This window comes from Rhinoraja longicauda, chromosome 25 (genome assembly GCF_053455715.1).
Source record: "Rhinoraja longicauda isolate Sanriku21f chromosome 25, sRhiLon1.1, whole genome shotgun sequence".
Classification (NCBI taxonomy): domain Eukaryota; kingdom Metazoa; phylum Chordata; class Chondrichthyes; order Rajiformes; family Arhynchobatidae; genus Rhinoraja; species Rhinoraja longicauda.
In genome coordinates, this window is record NC_135977.1 from 1,418,298 (window position 1) to 1,442,329 (window position 24,032).

General features: G+C 47.7%; 1 protein-coding gene and 1 non-coding gene across 2 annotated transcripts in view; both read left to right on the plus strand.

The window, feature by feature from the left end:
* LOC144606024 (E1A-binding protein p400-like) overlaps nt 1-24,032 on the plus strand; it is a 117,237-nt gene that overhangs the window by 49,227 nt on the left and 43,978 nt on the right. Inside the window, 14 exon segments of the mRNA XM_078421787.1 lie at nt 758-894; nt 1,889-2,058; nt 4,196-4,370; nt 5,106-5,242; nt 6,466-6,652; nt 7,160-7,329; nt 8,719-8,897; nt 12,808-13,053; nt 15,311-15,475; nt 17,259-17,420; nt 17,523-17,617; nt 19,867-20,189; nt 20,875-21,077; nt 21,812-21,981. Coding sequence (XP_078277913.1) covers nt 758-894; nt 1,889-2,058; nt 4,196-4,370; nt 5,106-5,242; nt 6,466-6,652; nt 7,160-7,329; nt 8,719-8,897; nt 12,808-13,053; nt 15,311-15,475; nt 17,259-17,420; nt 17,523-17,617; nt 19,867-20,189; nt 20,875-21,077; nt 21,812-21,981 — 2,519 coding nt within the window.
* LOC144606121 (small nucleolar RNA SNORA49) lies at nt 22,555-22,691 on the plus strand. The gene has a single exon (XR_013548922.1). It is a non-coding gene; the product is annotated as a small nucleolar RNA SNORA49 (small nucleolar RNA).

The window sequence follows — 24,032 nt, forward strand, 5'->3', positions numbered from 1 at the left end:
GGGACTAGTGTAGCTGGAACATGTTGGCCGGTGTGGGCAAGTTGGGCCGAAGGGCCTGTTTTCACACTGTATCACTCTATCACTCTCTATGAATCAATCAGTACCATCTTGATTTTGTGACCAGCTATGATCTTGAATAGATTTAACTCAGAACGGAATCTGTACGTGTTCATGCATTAAACAGTTGAGAACCAGACTAAAGATTGATCTGCATCTGAAAAGGAAATTGATTAATGGTGCAGTTGTGATTTTCCTTTAAACTTTTTTTCTGTTGAAAATGAGCAATTTTTGTTCATTCTTTTATCAGTGGTGTGGTTTATTCTGCAATTTGTTTCATGAGAAGGGACCTACTTTTGTGTTCTTTAAAGCACCCTCTGTTTGTAAGAATTTGCCTGCAATTAGTAGCACAGGTAACACAAAGGTAAGAGTCCAGATCGCCCCATCAAAGGAAGGTTGGGCGCCTCCGACCCCTGGAAGTCAAAGGAGGGAGAGATTGAACTTTGTTTTTGCCTTCCATCACAGTGAGGAATGTGGAGGAGTCACTGTGGTGGATGTTCATGTTCAAATGTATTTTGTGTGTCCTGTTGCTTTTTGTTGTTCTGATGACTACGGCAAATGAAGTTCCTCGAATGTTGCAAAACATACTTGGTTAATAAAGTATTATTGTGATGAAGTTAATGTTGACTCTGTTTTGGAGAAATGTTGAATGTAGCGCCCTGACATTGTAATGCACTGTTGTGTATATTTTTGTGTTCAGGTATCTGGGGCCCACATTTGGTGGTGGTGAGAACTTGTAAGATGCTCAACTGGGAAATGGAATTCAAGCGGTGGTGTCCAGGACTCAAGATCATGATGTACTTTGGTACAAGGAAACAACGCAGAGTCAAACGGGAGGTACGGACCCAGCAACTTGTTTCAATCACAGTTTTAGCTTTCGAGATACAGTGCGGAAACAGGCCCTTCCCAGCGATCCCCGCACACTATTCAAAACACACTAGGGACAATTTACATTTAAACCAAGCCAATTAACCTACAAACCTGTACGTCTCTGGAGTGTGGGAGAACGTACGACCTCCGTACGGACAGCACCCGTAGTCGGGATGGAACCCGGGTCTTCGGCGCTGTAAGGCAGCAGCTTTGCCGTTGTGCCACCGTGCCGCCTCGAGTCACTTACAGCTACCAAGTCAACTGGCTATTTTTATTTTGTCCTTTAAAAAATTGCAGGTTGGGGAGTATTTTTAAAATTAGATTGAATATGGAACATGGAACAGTACAGCACAGGAACAGGCCCTTCGGCCCACAAAGTCTGTGCCAAACATGATGCCAAGTTAGACTAATCCCCTCTGCCCCGCACGTGATCCTCCCTCCACTCCCTGCATATCCACGCGCCTGTCTAAAAGCCTCTTCACCACCACTATCATATCTGCCTCCACCCCCACCCCTGGCAGTGCGTTCCAGGCCCCCACCCCTCTCTGTGTAAAACACCTGCCCCCCACATCTGCTTTAAACTTTGCCCCTCTCACCTTAAAGCTGTGGCCTCTAGTCTGTGACATCTCCACCCTGGGGTGAAGGTTCTGACTGTCTACCCTGTCTACGCCGCTCAAATACTTATTTTATATGTTTCTACCTGGTCTCCCCCTCAACCTCCTGTTTACTAAAACACATCTTTAGTGAACAACATTTGACAAATGAGTTTCATGCCTGAGAGTTTCTTTGTTAATTTCCCTTTTAACATTGCTCCCACATCTTCTACTATCTTTGTGGCTTGCTGGAATTCTGTACTGAATTACCTCAGTGCCCTGCACTTCAGTCTTGTGTAAGTTTTCTAATCTCTGTAACATGAAAATGAAAGAAACCTGGGATGCCAGCTGTACTCTTGTGTTTCCAGTGTTGGACAGAGCCCAATGCCTTCCATGTATGCATCACCTCGTACAAGCTGCTGCTCAACGACATGGCTGCATTCAGGAGGAAGAGATGGAAGTACCTGATACTGGACGAGGTGCAGCAGCTGTGCAACACCACCGAGCAGCACTGGGAGGCGCTGTTCAATCTCAAGAGGTCAGCATCGCATGTTTAATGCAGCACAGGCCCATCACTCTGATTTCACTCGAGTTTGGATGCAAGGAAAAGCTTTTTTGGTGTCATATCTGCAGCGTAGGAAATATTGTATGGTAGCGAGAACTCAATAGACAATAGGTGCATGAGGAGGCCATTCGGCCCTTCGTGCCAGCACCGCCATTCAATGTGATCATGGCTGATCATTCTCAATCAGTACCCCGTTCCTGCCTTCTCCCCATACCCCCTGACTCTGCTATCCTTAAGAGCTCTATCTAGCTCTCTCTTGAATGCATTCAGAGAATTGGCCTCCACTGCCTTCTGAGGCAGAGAATTTCACAGATTCACCACTCTCTGAATGAAAATGTTTTTCCTCATCTCAGTTCTAAATGGCCTACCCCTTATTCTTAAACTGTGGCCCCTTGTTCTGGACTCCCCCAACATTGGGAACATGTTTCCTGCCTCTAACGTGTCCGACCCCTTAATAATCTTATACGTTTCGATAAGATCCCCTCTCATCCTTCTAAATTCCAATGTATACAAGCCTAGTCGCTCCAGTCTTTCAACATACGACAGTCCCGCCATTCCGGGAATTAACCTCGTAAACCTACGCTGCACGCCCTCAATAGCAAGAATAACTCATCTCTGGGGGAGCTCTCAACCGGTGCTGAGAATGATTGTGGAGTTAGTACTGTCACCTAGGCTCACTGGTTGTGGTGGAGTTAGTACTGTCACCTAGGCTCACTGGTTGTGGTGGAGTTAGTACTGTCACCTAGGCTCACTGGTTGTGGTGGAGTTAGTACTGTCACCTAGGCTCACTGGTTGTGGTGGAGTTAGTACTGTCACCTAGGCTCACTGGTTGTGGTGGAGTTAGTACTGTCACCTAGGCTCACTGGTTGTGGTGGAGTTAGTACTGTTACCTAGGCTCACTGGTTGTGGTGGAGTTAGTACTGTCACCTAGGCTCACTGGTTGTGGTGGAGTTAGTACTGTCACCTAGGCTCACTGGTTGATTGTGGAGTTAGTACTGTCACCTAGGCTCACTGGTTGTGGTGGAGTTAGTACTGTCACCTAGGCTCACTGGTTGATTGTGGAGTTAGTACTGTCACCTAGGCTCACTGGTTGATTGTGGAGTTAGTACTGTCACCTAGGCTCACTGGTTGATTGTGGAGTTAGTACTGTCACCTAGGCTCACTGGTTGTGGTGGAGTTAGTACTGTCACCTAGGCTCACTGGTTGTGGTGGAGTTAGTACTGTCACCTAGGCTCACTGGTTGATTGTGGAGTTAGTACTGTCACCTAGGCTCACTGGTTGTGGTGGAGTTAGTACTGTCACCTAGGCTCACTGGTTGATTGTGGAGTTAGTACTGTCACCTAGGCTCACTGGTTGATTGTGGAGTTAGTACTGTCACCTAGGCTCACTGGTTGTGGTGGAGTTAGTACTGTCACCTAGGCTCACTGGTTGATTGTGGAGTTAGTACTGTCACCTAGGCTCACTGGTTGTGGTCTGGGGGTCAGAAGTTGAAGAGGCAGGGATACTAGGAACTGCAGATGTTGCTTTGGTTAACTTCTCATGGTTCAAGTGGTGGACTGGGCTACTGAAGTTGGTGCTCTGCATGACACGTGCATGGTAAGTTGGTTGAGTATTGGCAGCAACTGGTCACCATTCACATTGATGGCAATTGAGAGAGAAAGTTTGAGGCTGATTAATGCCTAACTTTTAGTAGGTCACCTTCAATTGGATGTATCTGGTTTTAGTTTTTAATTTTAGAGATAAAGCGCGGAAACAGGCCCCTTGGACCCGTGCCGACCAGCGATCCCCGCACACTAACACTATCCTACCCACACTAGGGACAATTTACATTGATACCAAGCCAATTAACCTACAGACCTGTACGACTTTGGAGTGTGGCAGGCAATCGAAGATCTCGAGAAAACTCACGCAGTCACGGGGAGATCGTACAAGCTCCGTACAGACAGCGCCCTTAGTCGGGATCGAACCTGGGTCTCTGGCGCCGAAAACGTTGTAAGGCAGCTACTCTACTGCTGCGCCTCCGTGCCACCCTTATAAAAGGTTTAACGAAAAGTTTTGATATTGGGGTAGAAGCGGATTGTTTGCTAAGCAATGCCTTTTGCTATTCTAGTCAGCAGCGCTTGCTTTTGATCGGAACTCCTTTACAAAATACACCAATGGAGCTGTGGACAATGATGCACTTCCTGCTGCCTGGTATCTCCAGATCCTACCTGGATTTCCCTGTGAAAGTCGGCACAGATGAAAATCAAGACTACTGCCACAAATTAGTGATACGGATGCATAGGGTGAGTACAGTTTCCACTTCAGTAAACCCTAAGATGTAGGGTATGGGGGTGTGGAATAGCCAGTCTGACGGAGGAAGACCCTGACACTTCGAACAATGAGGGACCGTTCAGCGGCCTCCTCGACTTCCTCGACGTGGTGCGTTAGAGGTTGGGAGAGAGCGCATGGCTTTCACCTTCGCTGTTACCAAATACCATGGAGATAGCAAGCGTGCTGAACACGGAAGCATTGTGCTCTCCACTGACCCCACCACTACTCTGATCGTTCAGTCTTTCATTTGTACCTTTGCATTCTCCATTGTCACTCCCAATCTCTGAATCTTAACTTTTTTTAATCTCTTAACATTTCCCAGTTCTGATGAAAGACCAGCAGCCTGATACACAAACTGTTTCACCCTTCAGTGATGCTGCTGGATTTGTTGAGTATTTCCAGCATTTTCAGTGTTTATTCCAGATTTCCAGCATCTACATTATTTTTCTTCTAAATTCTTGCCATTATAAAGTGGGTGGCAACATGATGCTTGTTTAGTTGTGCAGCCAAGTTTAATGGTGTCCTGTTTCAGCATACAGCGTGCAAGCAGGCCCTTCGGCCCAACACACCCAGACCGGCCAACATGCCCCATCTGCACTAGTCCCATCTGCCTGCGTTTGGCCCACATCCCTCCACACCTGTGCTATGGTAGTGAGGAGTAGGTTGTTGCATGCAACTTTCAAACATACTCTGATCTTTGGTTGTAGATGATTCAGCCATTCATCCTGCGGCGATCAAAGAGAGATGTGGAGAAGCAGCTGCCGAAGAAATACGAGCACATTCTGAAATGCTGCTTGTCAAAGAGGCAGAAAATCATGTACGAGGATGTCATGTTCCACTCTGGGTAAGCACCGACCTCCATCAGATGCCTCTTGGCTGTCCTGAAAATAACTGCGTGCTTTGCTCAGATTCTCTCTATAAGTCTTTTATCCCTCACCTTTCAGCTTTACCCTCTTGATTCAGTCACCTCTCCTTTAAAGTTAAGTTGCTAGTTTCCACTGTCTATTCTCAGAGTTATGTATCCCTTTCTCAGATCACCCCACTGCCTCTTCTGTAGCAAGGAAAATGAGCCCAGCCTTTTCAATCTCCATGCACCTGAAACAACATACTGTTCTTTCAACACCCTGTAATCACATTCTTCCAAAACCCCTCTAATCCTAACAATTGATTTAAATTTATTCCTTTTAGTTAATGACCTCCCTGCTTTAATCTCTTTGTGGCTCTTATAGTTTATATACCTCAAATAAATCTCACCTGAGATACAGCACGGAAACAGGCCCTTCAGCCCACCGAGTCCGTGCCGACCAGCAATCACCCCACCCCGCACACTAACACTATCCTACACGCACGCACCAGCGACAATTTACAATTTTACTGAAGCCAATTATCCTACAAACCTGTACATCTTTGGAGTGTGGGAGAAAACCCACACAGCTACAGGGAGGACGTACAAACTCCCTACAGGCAGTGGCTGTAGTCAGGATCGAACCCAGATCTGTGGTGCTGTGAGACAGCAACTCTACCGCTGTGCTGCCTCAGACTCCTTGGTTGCAAAGGAAACGGCAGTCCAGCCAGCCGCTTGTACCTGTGTGCGTCTCCAGCTCCAGCGGTTATCCGCCCAGGTCACAGCTTCCTTGATGGTATTGCATCGTGGCGGTGATGGGGTGACTGGATTGATATTCCAGTCCTCTACCTATGACCTGACTAGTACATTCGACACTCTAAACATCCCTGCGCTAAGTGGACTTCTTGTAGGTTTGTGGGAAAAAAACTGCAGATGCTGGTCTAAATCGAAGGTCGACACAAAAAGCTGGAGTAACTCAGCGGGTCAGGCAGCATCTCTGGAGAGAAGGAATGGGTGACGTTTCGGGTCGAGATCCTTTGCCGGCTTTACCTTGCACTAAACATTATTCCCTTGTGTGTGTGTGCACTGTAAATGGCTGGATTGTGATCGTGTATTGTCTTTCCGCTGAGTGGTCAGCACTCAGCAAAAAGCTTTTCACGGTTCCTCGGTACGGGTGACAATAAACTAAACCGACTAAGTTGAAGCCTTTGCCTGTCCACCAGCACGACGGAAGCTCTGCGGTCCCGCCATTTTGTGAGCGTCCTCAACCTGCTGATACACCTGCGTCGGATATGCAACCACCCCGACCTGAGGTGTCCACGAGCTGTCTGCTCCGCTTATGTCTTCAAAGCGCTGCACTACTCCATCGCTTCACTGCTGTTGAAGACACTTGAATACGATCCGTGGAAAGTAAGTGGCCGGGAAAATATTTCTCTTCCATCATTTTTCTCATAGTGGTCAGTAGATTTGCCCACCGAGCAAATTGAATTGAATTGAATTGAATAAGTTTATTGGCCAAGTATGTACACATACAAGGAATGTGCCCTGGTGATCCGCTCGCAAGTAACAACACCAACATACAGTAAACAATTAACATTAAAGCATAAAACATTAATACATCATTACGGTTTAAACATGTGAGTGAAATAAACCGGAGTAAAAAGAGACAACAGACTTTTGGTTATTGAGTAGAGCTAATACTTGCGGAGAAAAGCTGTTTTTATGTCTGGCTGAGGCTGCTTTGACAGTCCGGAGTCACCTTCCAGAGGGATGTGCTTCAAATAGTTTGTGGCCAGGGTGAGAGGGGTCAGAGATGAGCAAAGAGTTTCACTGTGACTTGCCTCACGTAACAATAAAGTGATTCGATTCGATAGATTGTCCCTGAAATAACACATCTTATTTTTTTTCCAAATGTAGAACGCAGACTTGACCGCTTTCAACCTAGCTGGAATTGAAAATAAATTGTCTCGACACGAGACGGAGAGGGTCATGCCCAAGCGAAAGGTGTCCAGGAAACTGATTGAGGAAATCTACAACTCTCCGGATCCCCCACCCAGACCCAAGGCCGTGAAAGTGAAAGTCAACAAGTAGGTAGTTCTTCGGTCACACTGCCTGTCCCCTTCACGGTGAGGTGCTGCCGTGCAGTGGGTAGTTCTTCAGTCACACTGCCTGTCTGTCGTCCCCTTCACGGTGAGGTGCTGCAGTGGAGTGGGTAGTTCTTCAGTCACACTGCCTGTCCCCTTCACGGTGAGGTGCTGCAGTGGAGTGGGTAGTTCTTCGGTCACACTGCCTGTCCCCTTCACGGTGAGGTGCTGCAGTGGAGTGGGTAGTTCTTCGGTCACACTGCCTGTCCCCTTCACGGTGAGGTGCTGCAGTGGAGTGGGTAGTTCTTCAGTCACACTGCCTGTCCCCTTCACGGTGAGGTGCTGCAGTGGAGTGGGTAGTTCTTCAGTCACACTGCCTGTCGTCCTCTTCACGGTGAGGTGCAGCCGTGCAGTGGGTAGTTCTTCGGTCACACTGTCTGTCGTCCTCTTCACGGTGAAGTGCTGCGGTGGAGTGGGTTCTGATTAATATCCCGGCAGTAAATCCAGAAATTGTCTTTGGTTCAAAAGTGCTTCCAGAGTGATGCAATCCCAAAGGGATATCCATTTCCTTTTCCATCATCCATCACTGCCAGCCGTTTCCCACGATGGATTAATCATCTGTCGACAACTTTCCATTAAAGTGATCTGTGGGATTAAAACATATTTCAACGAGGCAAGTGCAGGTTTCTAAAGGCTAGCGTGAGCGACCCATGCCGACAGTCAAGTGCACTTCATCAGCGTCCCAACAAGGGATGATGTTGCCCAACCTTTGGTTCCCGTTTATTACTTCTCACAACGAGTGGATTTACGAGGGTGTTGCCAGGACCCGAGGGTCGCCTGAGCTACAGGGAGATGTTGAGCTGGTTATGACTTTATTCCTTGGAGTGCAGGAGGTTCTCACACAATCGCCAGAGGAAAAGATCGGGTAAATGCAGTCATTTGTCCAGAATAAGGGAATCAGGAACTAGAGGACATAGCTGTAGCGTTCGGGGAAGGGTGGGGGGGGGAGGGGGGGAGGAGGAGAGAAGATTTAGTAGGAACCTGAGGGGTAACGTTTTTGCACTGAGGGGGGTATGGAACGAGCTGCTGAAGGAGGTGGTTGACGCAGGTACTATCACAGCTCTTAAGAAACGTCAATTGTATTTACGTTCTTTGTAAATACTTACCTTCCAAAGTTGTTTGTTCCTAAAGTTTCTTTACACTCTGAGTTAGATTTAGCTCTTAGGGCTAACGGAATCAAGGGATAGGGGGAGAAAGCAGGAACGGGGTACTGATTGTGAATGATCAGCCATGATCACATTGAATGGCGGTGCTGGCTTGAAGGGCTGAATGGCCTACTCCTGCACCTGTTTTCCATGTTTCTAATGTGTTTTCTCCCAAACGCTTGTCAAGGTTGTTTCAGCCGGTGCAGTACGGACAGAAGCCAGATGACAGGACGGTGGTGGTGATGGGGACTCAGCCTCCACGAGCGGCCAGCATGGTCACGGCAACCACTGGTCATCAGGGGCAGGTGCGAGGGAAATCCTCAGCCGTGGCTGTCCCTGCTTCTCAGGTTATGACCTCTGCGCAGGGTAAGAGACGCAGACCCAGTGGTGAATGTGTACCGTTGAGCAGTGGGCTCTCATGCCTGCCTCTGCTCCAGCAGTAGTGCAGGAGACCAGCTTCTTTACCCCTGTAGAAGCAAGCAACGGCAGATCTTACAATCTTAAGAAAAATCCACAGTGCTGGAGGAACTCAGTGGGTCAGGCAGCATCCGTGGCAGGAAATGGACCGGCGATGTATTTGGTCGGGAGCCTTCTCCAGCCTGACGAAAGTCCTGATGAAATGTGTAGGAAGGAACTGCACGTGCTGGTTTAAACCGAAGATAGACACGAAAAGCTGGAGAAACTCAGCGGGACAGGCAGCATCTCTGGTCGAGGCACGAAACATCTCCCATCCCTTCTCTCCAGAGATGCTGCCTGTCCCGCTGAGTTGCTCCAGCGTTTGTGTGTCCATCTTCTGGTGAAATGTCTCCTGGCCACTTCCTTCCACAGATCGTGCCTGATCCGCTGAAATCTTCCAGCACTTTGTCTTTTTGCTCATCTCCCCCCCCCCCCGTGTTGACAAAAGGTGCAAAAGCACACAGGTTATTCTCCCAGCTCCTCGTTTTCAAACATCACACCTGCCTCTCTCCTTGTACAGGACTGAATAAAATGTGTATTTTAAAGGATGAGTTTTTAAAGTACAGGCATGAAACTCTCAAAACCGTCTGCTGTTTCGAACAGTTGTTGAAGTCCACACAGATCCACACAAGTCCACACAGATCCACACAAGTCCACACAGATCCACACAAGTCCACACAGATCCAATGAAACAGGCAACATCATTTTATTTGATAAAAACATTACAAAAGCAAACTGCGTTGGATAATTTGAATCAGTAGCAATCTTGTGTGGATAATTGTTTGTCCAGTCCTTTCCTGTTGCTGATACAGACAGTGAGTTGTACTCCGACAGACACCGAGGATCACTTCCACTGACGTGGTCACCTACCGACTTTAATTGATCTTTCTTCACGGGCTAGTCCCTGCAGTGGCAGGCTGTTGGCAGTTTGTCTTCCCATTGCTGCTGTCATGGTGTAAGATCAAGGTTGATCTGCGGTAAGTGCTCTGATCAGCGGCTGCCAGAAGTAGCAGTTTGATGGTTCTCTGGAGTTCCTTTCAGTGTTATGGCAGGTGACCTCTTCTTTTACAATTTCCTGTCATGGCTGCTGGCCAAGTTGGTGTTGCCTGTCCATCCTCAAAGAGTATGTGAATACCAGAGTTATTAGGGGTCAAGTGTGGATGTGTGTGTGGGTCGGAGATAGACACAGAATGCTGGAGTAACTCAGCGGGACAGGCAGCATCCCTGGAGAGAAGGGATGAGTGACGTTTCGGGTCGAGACCCTTCTTCAGACTTTACTCCACACATTGTGTGTGGGAGTTGGACCATACTGGTGGAAGGCAGTGGGCTAGCTGTGCTGAAGGTCATTGAAGGCAGTAGGCTACCTGTGCTGAAGGTCATTGAGTTTCACGTGTGGGAAGGAACTACAGATGCTGGTTTACACCACAGACAGACACAAAAAGCTGCAGTAACTCAGCAGATCAGACAGCGTCTCTGGAGAAAAGGAAGAGGTGACGTTTCGGGTGGAGACCCGTCTTCAGACCTGAGGGCAAGCGTGCCAAGCAGCTTCTTCACCACACTGTCCACCTGCGTTGCCACCTTCATGGAACTATGTACCTGCACCCCTAGATATATCTCCTCTACGACACTCCACAGGCGCTGCCATTTATTGTGCAGGTTCTGCCCTGGTTTGTTTACCAAAGTGCAATACCTTGCATTTATCAGAATTAAATGCATTTTGAGCAACTGGGTCAATGGTCCAAGGAATCCGTCGGCCTTTCGGCCCAGTTGATCAAAATCCCTTTCAACAGTGGATTACTCTGAGAGCAGTCGTTGTTTCACTGCTATCGTAGCTGGTGCAAATAACTAGTTATAAAATGCCTGGTGTGGTTTTGATATCCGTGCCCAGTTTGAATAAGTGATTGATTAACATGAGCATCAGTTTACTGAATATAGCAAAAAAATCATAAAAACATGTATATATAATACATTACTGCTTAATGCTTCAAACTATTAACTGCATGGGTTTTGGCTTAAACAGAGCTTGGACACTAATTTAGAAATCGTTTAGATAAATGTTTTTGCCTTATCTTGGACTTGAAGACACTTCAAGAATGTTGCCAGGACCTAAGGGTGTGAGCTAGAGGGAAAGGTTGAGCAGGCTGGGACTCTATTCCTTGGAGCGCAGGAGGATGAGGCGTGTATAAGATCTTATCGAGGTGTATAAGATCATGAGAGGAATAGATCAGGTAGACGCACAGAGTCTCTTGCCCAGAGTAGGGGAATCGAAGACCAGAGGACATGGGTTTAAGGTGAAGGGGAAAAGATTTAATAGAAATCTGAGGGGTAACCTTTTCACACAAAGGGTGGTGGGTGTATGGATCAAGCTGCCAGAGGAGGTAGTTGAGGCTGGGATTATCCCAACATTTAAGAAACATTTGGACAGGTACATGGATAGGACAGGTTTGGAGGGATATGGACGAAACGCAGGCAGGTGGGACACGTTGGCCGGTGTGGGCAAGTTGGGCTGAAGGGCCTGTTTACACATTGTATCACTCTGTGACTGCAACTGTACAGAGTGGGATCCACAGCCCACACTGGTCCCTGTGCTGCCTGCATCACACAGGCCATGGTCTTGGCAGATCCTGCACCATACAGGCCACGGTCTTGGCAGATCCTGCACCACACAGGCCATGGTCTTGGCAGATCCTGCACCACACAGGCCATGGTCTTGGCAGATCCTGCACCACACAGGCCATGGTCTTGGCAGATCCTGCACCACACAGGCCATGGTCTTGGCAGATCCTGCACCACACAGGCCATGGTCTTGGCAGATCCTGCACCACACAGGCCATGGTCTTGGCAGATCCTGCACCACACAGGCTATGGTCTTGGCAGATCTACCCAGCTTCTCGTGGCACTGTATGAAGCGGTAGGCGATGGGCCAGGATGGAATCCTGGAAATGTCATTTTGCAATGCAGTTTATTGGCTGCAAGAATCAGATTAATGCACAGAATGAATCAGTTGGTTAGCTGTGTGTATTGTTTCAGCGTGAGCCCTGTTGTCCACAGCTCAGAGTCACCACCTTGCCTCCATGTAATGCTGCAATCAATCTCGTGCTGACTCTCCCAGAGTTTCCTTAAGCTGCTTGCTTTACTTGCAGTGAATGAAAGAACTTGCCAGCTCTCCGCGTGTTCAAATGCACCACGCAGCCTACATTCATTCACCTGAGCGGACAGCCCATTCAGACCCTGCTTCCTCCCACAGTGCATCACTCCCTCAATACTGCAGGGCAATTTCAGCTCAAATCTGTGATGTGAGCCCGCAGGCTTGTGACCGCAGCAAGAGTGCAACCAGCTGCAGTGTGATGCGGTGGAGCCCCACACAATATATCTCAGAAGCAATGGACTTTGATATTGCGTGCATTTATGGTTGCTTGGAGCAATAGCTGTGTTGGAAGGAACTGCAGACGCTGCTTCACACCGGAGATAGACACGAGATGCTGGAGTAACTCAGCGGGACAGGCAGCATCTCTGGAGAGAAGGAATGGGTGACGTTTTGGGTCGAGACTGAAGAAGGGTCTCAACCAAAACCGTCACCCATTCCTTCTCTCCAGAGATGCTGCCTGTCCCGCTGAGTTACTGCAGCATCTTGCGTCTGTCTTTGGAGCAATGGCTGGTTATCTCCAGTACCTGGATGGGTGCTTTGTTGCTTGATTGTTTTCATCGCTTGGGTTTGACCAGAGGCACGGTGAGTTAGCGAAGAATGAAATGTGAATGTGATGTTGATGCAAGTCTCTCCTATGTTGGCCGGCACAAACCAACCACTTGTTGTTTGCAGCAGCCACTACGTTACAGATGGCTCCGACTTCTGCCAGTGCACCAGGACAGCAGCAGGCGGTCAGCAACACCATCGCCTCTAGCACGGCCACTCCGGCCCCGGTCAGCCAGCAGGGACAGGCCGCTCCCCAGGCCTTGCACTCTGGCCAGGCCCAGCAACAGGTCACCTCCGTTCACACCGTCCCGACAACCAATGTACTGCATCAGAGGCTGGTGCTGTCCTCCCAGGCCCAGGCACGGTTGCCTAGTAAGTGGCCTGACAAATGTTGCCTAATTCTCCCACCTATTACTGTTGCATGATTCTCTCATTTCTTGCTGGAAGCGTCTGGCCCTCCCTCACATGCAGCCGATTTGTACAACCTTTTATTTTTCAAGTTCACTATCGCTGCCCTCTTTCCACAAATCTCTCTTGGGTAAAGGACTAATCCATCTGCTGAAATTTTCTTTAGACCAGATCTGGCCATGGTTAATGGCCATTGAACAAACAGCTGTCCTCTGCTTCACTTTGTATGTACGTTAGCCTTCTAGCATGTCTCTCTGATACTGAGCACAGACCTGGTGATATATTTATCCTGTGGACAATGCACTGCCTTTGCAAAAGATGCTCGGGATGTTTAAAAAAACAGTCAAATCAATAGTGCTCCTGTCTTGAATTACGTTTGGGGTTGACAAAAGCTCTTGGGCTTCTACACAAAATGTTGCCTACAATAATGATTCCACCCAATCCTCTCCTCAGTGTAGCACAGTGGAGTGGACAGATCTGCTGCCTCTCAGCACCAGAGAACCGGCTTTGATCCACACCTCTGTGTGTGGAGTTTGCATGTTCTCCCTGTGACCGCACGGGTTTCCTCAGGGTGCTGCCACATCCCAAAGACGTGTGGGTTTGTAGGTTAATTGGCCCTCTGTAAATTGCCCCCTAGTGTGTAGGGAGTGGATGAGAAAGAAGGGATAATGTAGAACTAGTGTGAACGGGTGATTGATGGTCGGCATGGACACAGTGGGCCGAAGGGCCTGTTTCCACGCTGCATCTTTTAATCAATTCAATCAATCAATCCTTCCCCTCAAGGAGTAGAAGACGTTTCCACCTGACCACAACAAATACATACAAACCTAGAGATTCAAATCATTGCCCACGCCCTGGGTATAATTATAATGCCTAAACGATTGGAATTAGAACTGGCTGCCAAGCTCAGCTTGTGTCAGTATCTGCCGAGGCAACACAGTGGCAAACCGCTGCTGCCCTCTGTGGAGTTTGTCCTCTCTCCCGGTGCCGGCAGTTTCCCCAGGGTGCCGTGGTTCCATCCTGCATCCTGACAGCCTCGGTGGATTCATTGGCCACTCTAGCTGAGCGGTGGAAGCCGGGAGGAGGGAAACTTAATGGAGGTAGGTGATTACTCAGACTCGATGAAAACCTCAGGGAAGAGGTCTCCCCATGTCAGAACAAATAATGTGAACGTCTATGACTCCTGATGGAGTCAACGTGCAGAAGGTGCCAATCCTGAAGCAATAGACAATAGGTGCAGGAGTAGGCCGTTCGGCCCTTCGAAGCAGTTAGCAGTGGACATGCCTGGGACCTAGACTCACACTTGCGTGTCTTTAGAAAGCAGAGATACTAATAGCAGCTGGGAGGAGGGTCATTGAACGTAGTCACAGACTTCTGACTCATTCTGCGTTTTTTAAATTTCTGAGCTCTCTTGGAAAGGCAGTGGAAAACCGCACCACTTTCATGGCGCTGACAGAAACAGGGTGTCATTGAAGGTTTTACAGGCAGCTGCATGCAACACACTGGGCACTGCCCCTGGATAGCTTTGAAAAGTTCCATCATTACCCTTAAGCTTTGCGTAGAAATCATCTCCTCGGCTTTAGATTTAGAGATACAGGGAAACCAAGCTGCAACATTTGGCTGGCTCACCTCGATGTGGAACCCCAGCCAATCATTCCCAAGTGAACTTTTTTTATTGTTTTAAGGTTTATTTTTAAAGTGAGGAAGAAAATAAAAGTACATCTAATAAAGATGTTTGGGGTCTGCCTAAAAGAGATGATGGATTTCGAGAGGGCAGAGGAGTAAAATGACATTTTATTAGTCCTTTGATTTTATACAAATCTGACTCTACCTCTGATTGACCATAGGTCACCTTGTTCTGGACAAGGACACGTTTTTAATTTGCAAACATAATGGACAAGGAACAGGCAGGGAATGCAGCAATATTGCTTTGTAATTTAGCTTTCTCTTGTTATCAGTGGATAATGTCACTGAAGGGTCAGGGTACCTGTTTGCTTTGCCAACTCCAGACTATGGCTGCACAACCAATGTCCAGTTTCCCAAGCTGCTCTTCCAACTTGGTTTCACTTTGCTCTTCCTGCATCAACTTCTTTGACACCTTGTTTGATCACTGTAGATGACCTTGCATGCGTAGAGCTTGATTGCAGACGTACTAATCACTGAGCACGGGATGTTTGACTCCACGTTCTAACGGTGCACGGCCCGCTGTCCTTCCTTGCAGGTGGAGAAGTGGTCAGCATTGCCCAGCTTGCCTCCATCGCAGGTGGGCAAGGCCGCGGCACCCAGACCAGCCAGCCCGTCACCTTGCACTTCCAAGGCAACAAGTTCACACTGTCCAGCAGTCAGCTACGTCAGCTGACCACAGGCCAGCATCTTCAATTGCAAGGTACGCCCGCTATTCATCGACTATTTCACACGGTTATAAAACATGTATATTTCTTGCATATGTGTGCGTTTCTTATCCACGACGTTATCGTTCTTCCGCCACGCTTGCATGTAAGTACTAACATTGAAAATGTCTGCAATATGGGAATTCTCACTGGGGCATGTCCACATGAGACTCTGGTTGCAGGCTGTGGTCAGTAAGTGGAGGGTCTGACACAGAGACATTTTGTGGGTGGGCATCTAGTTAGCAGTGTTAACATGAGGTTACCCAGAGATGTGAGAGACAGTGGGCTGCATCCAATTGTCAATACAAAAACCAAGTCCTTGTTAGCAACTGGGCAGAGAGACGCATTTACCCCCAACGCACTACTTGCTCAGTAGCTGCAAGGCAAGACCCCAAAGCTTGGTGATGTCAGTATTCCACCATATTTGATTTAAGATTTTAGTTTAGTTCAATGTCACGTGTAGCGAGGTACAGTGAAAAGCTTTTGTTGCGTGCTAACTGGTCTGCGAAAAAACAATGCATAATTACAATCGAGCTGTCTGCAGTGTGCGGGATGAGGGGAATAACGTTTAGTGCAAGATGAAGTCCAATTAAAGATAGTCCGAGGGTCTCCAGTGAGGTAGATCCTAGCTCAGGACCGCTCTCTGGTTGTTGTTAGGGCGGTTCAGTTGCCTGATCACAGCCAGGAAGAAACTGTCCCTGAACCTGGAGGTGTGCGTTTTCACACCTCTGTACCTCTTGCCTGATGGGAGAGGGGAGAAGAGGGAGTGACGGGGAATATCATAAGTGGAAGCATCGTAAGGCGGGGAGCATCCGTATATTGGGTGGCACAGCTGGTAGAGCTGCTGCCTCACAGCATCAAGGACCCGGGCTCACATAACCCTATGTACTTGCATGATTATTCCTTAACTCTTTTAGATAGGCGCATTGATACGCAGGGAATGGAGGGATATGGATTACATGCACGCAGGGGAGATTAATAGGAAGGAACTGCAAGGAAGGAACTATCTGGTTTAAACCAAAGATAGACTCAAGAAGCTGGAGTAACTCTTCAGACACTGCATACTCTTCAGAAGGGTCTCGACTTGAAACGTCATCCATTCCTTCTCTCTAGAGATGCTGCCTGTCCCGCTGAGTTACTCCAGCGTTTTGTGTCCTACTGCAGAGGAGATTAGTTTAACAGCATCATGTTCAGCACGGACATTGTGGGCCGAAGGGCCTGTTCCTGTGCTGTACTGTTCTATGTTTGAACTCGCCACATACTTTTACCAATTACTTTAAATTAATGTTCCTTACTTACTGACCTCTGCTCCAAGAGCAATTTGTTCGTTCTGATCCCTTTAATATTAAACAAATCATAATTTAATATTAAAATCCCCGTGGACACTCTTGATCTATTTAGGGGAAGAATGATTAAATAGTATAAGAAAATAACTGCAGATGCTGGTACAAATCGAAGGTATTTATTCACAAAGTGCTGGAGTAACTCAGCAGGTCGGGCAGCATCTCAGGAGGGAAGGAATGGGTGACGTTTCGGGTCTCGACCTGAAACGTCATCCATTCCTTCTCTCCCGAGATACTGCCCGACCTGCTGAGTTACTCCAGCACTTTGTGAAAGAATGATTAGATTCTGCGTTTGGGGAAGGAGTAGGCTTCGGGCACACACTTGCTGTTTGCGTTTGGGGAAGGAGTAGGCTTCGTGCACACACTTGCAGGGAGATGATGATTGTAATAAACCCAACACTGGATGAGAGAATCATTTAATTTTGCTCGACCACAGGTAATGTTCTCCAAATCGTGTCAGCACCGGGGCAACAGATAATGCGTCACCAGAATCAGTCTCTGATGCAGGCACCGTCCCAGGGCAGCAGCGTGCACAGCACGTCGGGAAACCTGCAGGGAGTACCGTCCACTTCCGTCCCCACCCCTATATCAACGCAAGGTAAACAGCGGTGAGACCGCCATCGCAGCGCTCCATCCGTATAAGCGTTTACACCTGCCTCGGCTCGGCTCACCCATCTCTTGTCCCTTTTTTTGTTCCCAGCATCTTTCCTCACGACCAGGACGGTTGGTAGCTCGGTATCTGGTGATCACGGAGCAATCCTCAGGCCAATCTCCTCTCTGGGATCTGCTGCGCAGGTAAACAAGCTGCAGCAGCACTGGCATCGGTCGGTCATCGATTCGCTCAACATCTCCCCCCAGAACATCTCCTAAACCCACCTGATCTCCCACTTTGACTCCCCCTCCCACTCCCACACTGACCTTTCAGTCCTGGGCCTCCTCCATTGTCAGAGTGAGGCCAGCACAAATTGGAGGAACAGCACCTCACATTTTGCTTGTGCAGCTTACACCCCAGCAGCATGAATATTGACTTCTCTAACTTCAAGTAACCCTTGCTTTCCCTCTCTCTACATCCCTCTCCCCCTCCCGGTTCTCCCACCAGTCTGACTGTTCGTTTACATTTTAACTGTCTGCTTGTTGTTTATCTTCTCCTAGCTAACAATGATCATTCTACATTTTCCTTTAACCTCATCCCCTTCATCTCGTTTTCACACCTTACACTTCCTTATCTCTGTACCTCCCTCTCCCATGACTTCAGTCTGAAGAAAGATCTCGACCCGAAACGTCACCCATTCCTTCTCTCTGGAGATGCTGCCTGTCCCGCTGAGTTACTCCAGCATTTTGTGTCTATCTTTGGTTTAAACCAGCACCTTCAGTTCCTTCCCGCACAGGGAATTTTCTTCGTTTACTTCTGAATGGTCACAGCATTCGTCATGAACTGAGTTTTATATCGTATTGGAAAAGTTGCAGCAAGAGTCTGTGGAAGAAATAGTTTATTTGTAGGAAGGAACTGCAGATGCGTATGAAAAACACAAAATGCTGGAGTAACTCAGCGGGTCAGGCAGCATCTATGAATAGAAAGAACGGGTGACGTTTCGGGTCGAGACATTTTGTCTGAAGAAATGGTTTAGACAATAGACAATAGGTGCAGGAGAAGGCCATTCGGCCCTTCGAGCCAGCACCGCCATTCACCGTGATCATGGCTGACCATCCACAATCAGTACCCCCCATTCCTGCCTTCTCCCCATATCCCCAGACTCCGCTATCCTTAAGAGCTCTATCTAACCCTCTCTTGAAAGCATCCAGAGAATTGGCCTCCACTGCCACTTTATTTCTCTCTCAGTATCCATGACCTGAAATTGATCGACAATGTGTGCACTTCTTTCATTAAATTTTAATGTTTGTATTTATAGAGACTGAATTTGTAAACTTTTCATGCTGTGTTTCCATTGGTAGCCAGTTGTATCATTCCTGGTTGAAGGATTTTACTTTGCTGTGTAAAAAAATTGACGGTCTGCTGTTAAGTAAAACACAAAGTGCCGGAGTAACTCAGGGGATCATGCACATCTCTGAAAGACGTCTGAAGAAGGGTCTCCACCTCAAACATCACCTATTCCTTTTCTCCAGAGATGCTGCCCGATCCGCTGAGTTACTCCAACATTTTGTGTCTAATCTCTGGAGGAAATGGACAGGCAACATTTCGGGTCGGAACCCTTCTTCAGATTCTCCGTCCATTCCTTCCACAGAGGACCTGCCGAATTACTCCAGCACTTTGTGTTTTACTCAAGATTCTAGCATCTGCACTTTCCTGCATCTCAGTTGATCTGCCGTTATTCTGAGTTCCTAATATACACTGATGAGCCAAAACATTATGCCCACCTGCCTAATGTGCTGTTGGTCCTCCGTGTGCAGCCCCTATACACAGCAGGGTGCGATGCACTGTGTATTGTGACACATTCCTCCCGTGGCCACCATTAACATTTTCTGTGACTCATGCCACAGTCGACCTTCTGTCGGTTCGGACCAGACGGGATAGCCTTCATTGCCCTCGCGCATCGATGAGCCTTGGGCGCCCAACACCCTGTCTGTCGCCGGTTTGTGGTTTGTCCCTCCTCGGACCACTGTCGGTGGGTACTCACCACTGCTGACCGGGAGCACCCCACAAGCCTTGCTGTTTCAGAGATGCTCTGACCCAGTCGTCTGGCCATTACAATTTGGCCCTTGTCAAAGTCGCTCAGGTCTTTACTCCTGCCCATTTCTCCTGCATCCAACACATCAACTTCAAGAACTGACTGTTCACTTGCTGCCTAATATATCCCACCCCTTGACAGCCCTTCTTCAGACTGATGTCAGGGAACCTGCCGAATTACTCACACCCCATTGTAACAAGATAACCAATGTTATTCACTTTGCCTGTCAGTGGTCATAATGTTTTGGCTGACCAGTGTATGTTTCCAAAGCTACCCATTGGCTCTTTAATTACACTAGTTCAATGCTTTTTAGTTTCAGTCGCAGTTAAGATTCATGTTTTTTATTTTTATTTTTAGGATTCCTTAGAAGAAAAGAAACGGCTGACAAGGGATCGTTTGGACAGGATCTTCTTCCTAAATGAGCGGCGTTGCTCGGTGGTGCCGGTGTATGGCACAGAGCTGTTAGGGGTGTGTTTTTTGATTGGTGAATATAAAGTGAGCAAACCCAAGTCGGGCGTGAACTCCTGGCTTTCCTCTGGCTACGTGAATTGCTGCAATCTCCATCAGTCGACCAGCGACTGCCTTGATGCTGAGACATTGTGGAAATGCACTCACGCACTGTCACAGGCAGTCATGCCAAGGGACGAGAGGCAAGACAGTATGCAGGACATTATCAAAAGGTGAGCAGCATGTCACATCACGTAACGCCGAAACAATCCACTGTTCCAGGTGTCAACGCCTGTACATCCGCGAGACCAAGCGCCGGCTGGGCCATCGCTTCACTCAACACCTCCGCTCAGTCCGCCTTAACCAACCTGATCTCCCGGTGGCTCAGCACTTTGAATAACTCCCCCTCCCACTCCCACACTGACCTTTCTGTCCTGGGCCTCCTCCATTGTCAGAGTGAGGCCCAGTGCAGGTTGGAGGAACAGCACCTCATATTTCGTTTGGGCAGCTCACACCCCAGCGGTATGAACATTGACTTCTCTAACTTCAAGTCGCCCTTGCTTTCCCTCTCTCTCCATCCCCTCCCCCTTCCCAATTCTCCCACCAGTCTAACTGTCTCTGATTACATTCTATCTCTGTCCCGCCCACTCCCCTGACATCAGTCTGAAGAAGGGTCTCAACCCGAAACGTCACCCATTCCTTCTCTCCAGAGATGCTGCCTGACCCGCTGAGTTACTCCAGCATTTTGTGATACCTTCACTTGGCTAAATGTTCAGTCTTGAGTATCACCTTTTGATAATATGCTGATTGATCCACATGTCTTTCTCACAGCAGCGGAGTGGTTTGTTTTGCCACCTCGTTAGGGTGACGGTGTGCTCTGCTCTGTACACTGAAGCTTCCATTGCATCTTTGCTGCAGGTTTCACTGCGTTGTTCCACGTGTCGTGGCTCCTCCACCGACTCTGTACACCTTTAACCCACCACCTCCGTACACACACCGCACGCGGCTGTTCAAGTCCAATCTGAAGAGGGAGCTGTCTCCGTACAGTCAGCAGCTACAGCGTGTCACATCTACAACAATGCTGCAGTTAACTGACCCAAGGCTTGTACAGTTTGACTCAGGTTAGTAAGTGGTTTATTGCATCTGAAATGCCGTGCTGAGACGGGCTTGTCCCTATCGTATTTCACCAGCAGATTTAGACTTTAGAGGTACAGCGCGGAAACAGGCCCTTCGGCCCACTCAAATCCTCGCCGACCAGCGATCCCCGCACACTCACACTGTTCTACACACACTAGATCTCGGAGAAAACTCACGGGGAGAACGTACAAACTCTGTGGAGACAGTACCCGTAGTCAGGTTGGGACCCAGGTCTCAGCCACTGTAAGGCAGCAACTCTACCGCTGCGCCTTCATGCTGACCTCACAGTGTTGATCACAGTGGACAACACATGTAACATTGTGCCCGGTCTCGGTTGGGTCGAGAGAGAGAAAGATTATGCCCAAAAATCTCTACTCCACCTCCTTGTTTAATTGGGAAACATTTGATATTGCAATGAGCATAGTCTCCTTGAGTTGAGTAAGTTTATTGGCCAAGTATGTACACATACATGGAATGTGCCTTGGTGCTCCGCTCACAAGTAACAACACCAACATACAATAAACGATTAACAATAAAGCATACGACATTATAGTATAAACATGTGAGTGAAATAAACCAGGGCAAAAAGAGGCTACAGACCTTTGGTTATTGAGTAGAGCTACTCGCGGAAAAAAGCTGTTTTTATGTCCGGCTGTGGCGGCTTTGACAGTCCACACAGTTGCTAGGTTTAATTTAATTCCAATTATTCTTTACCCAGGGAAATTGGAGGCACTGGCTGTTCTGCTTCATAAATTAAAGTCGGAAAGGCGTCGAGTATTGATCTTCACACAGATGGTGCAAATGCTGGACATCCTGGAGAGGTTCCTGGACTACCACAGACTTCCCTTTGTGAGAGTCGATGGGAATGCTCACCTTGCCCAACGACAGGTGCGCCTTCCAAAGCTCAGTGTAGGAAAATAACTGCAGATGCTGGTACAAATCAAAGGTATCACAAAATGCTGGAGTAACTCGGCAGGTCAGGCAGGTCTAGGAGAGAGGGAATGGGTGACGTTTCGGGTCGAGACCCTTCTAAATTGTTTTAGCTCATGTTTACATATACCGTACAAAAGATCAAATTGTCTGAAGAAGGGTCTTCATCCAAAACGTCACCCTTTCTTTCTCTCCAGAGATGCTGCCTGTCCCGCTGAGTTACTCCAGCTTTTTGTACCTATTTTCGGTTTAAACCAGCATCTGCAGTTCCTTCTTGCACAAATTAATGTAGCTCATGTTTACATATACTGTGCAAAAGAACGATGATTTTATGTACTTGTTTATATACATATACTGGACAAAGGAACAATGATTTTAGCTTGTTTTTTTATATGTATTGTGCAAAGGAACAATGATTTTAGCTTGTGTTTTTTTACATATACTGTACAAAGAAGCCCTGGCTCTGTTAGTTGACGATTAGATGCTTGTGGTGTGACATTATAATTTAGCAGTAGTTGTTGTTGGAGCAATGTTCCCCAGTCTTACCACAGGCACAGTGAAACATGTATTGTGGCCTGTCATTTTTGGGGGTAGATTAAAAAGATTCCTTCCCTCCCCAGCAGAGTTTAACACAATACTCTCTGGGGCCTATAGAATGGTCTGACAGTCATTTATCTAAATAGACCTCATGATGAAATTTGAGAGGCCAAGTGCCTTTGACCTATGTTTGCAAGTTGTATTGAATCAGCACAGGATCTCTTGGTTACAATGCTTCACTGTTCCTTCAGGGGTTGAGAGTTAAGTGATATTGTGGTAATTTATGATGTTTAGTTCAGTAACCATGGTCATTTGTGCGCCATTCCGGATGACCATTGAAGTTGTTGGATTGACGAGGGTTAGATTTTATTTCCTCACAGAAACCTTGACCCAGAGTCACAGTGTGTCTGCTCAAAATGACAGGAAACCTGACCATAAAAGAATAAAGTCCTGAGAAGCAGTGTATAATGTAATGTATTTTTATTTATATAGCGCTTTTCATATACTCAAAGACGCTTTACAGAGATTTAGAGAACATAGGGAAATTAATAAATAGATAAATAAGCAAATAAATAAACGAACAGAGAAAGGAGACAGAAGGTGAGGTGACCTTCAGTGGTTGAAGGCAGTACTGAACAGGTGAGACTTCAGCGATGTTTTGAATGTGGTGAGTGTGGAGGAGTCTCTAACGTTTTGGGGTAGTGAGTTCCATAGGGTGGGAGCAGCGATGGAGAAAGCCCTGTCCCCCCAGGATCTGAGTTTGGTCCGGATGTGGGGGGATAGGAGATTGGCAGCAGCAGAGCGGAGGGTGCAGGTGGGAGTGTGCCTGTGGAGGAGGTCGGTCAGGTAGGATGGGGCCAGGTTATGGAGGGCTTTGTAGGTTATGAGGAGGATTTTGTACTGGATTCTCTGGGGGATGGGGAGCCAGTGGAGTTTATAAAGGACGGGGGTGATATGGTCACGGATCGGGGTGTGGGTGAGTAGACGGGCAGCGGAGTTTTGAATGTATTGAAGTTTATTGATGATTTTTGAGGGTGCACCATAGAGGAGGCTGTTGCAGTAGTCCAGACGGGAGTTCCACTTTACTGTGCACAAGTTCCACTTTATCTGGGACAAAACCTCAAAATATTTATCACAACTTGCTTTATGTGTGTAATCTTATAAGTCAAAGTATTTCTGGAATTATTGGCTATTATTTACATGAATAGGTAAAAGTATTTATAAGTCACTTGGACAGATACACGAATAGGAGAGGTTTAGGGTGTAAGTGTACACGGCACGGTGGCGCAGCGGTAGAGTTGCTGCCTTACAGCGAATGCTGCGCCGGAGACTCAGGTTCGATCCTGACGACGGGCGCCGTCTGTACGGAGTTTGCACGTTCTCCCCGTGACCTGAGTGGGTTTTTTCCGAGATCTTCGGTTTCCTCCCACACTCCAAAGACGTACAGGTTTGTAGGTTAATTGGCTGGGCAA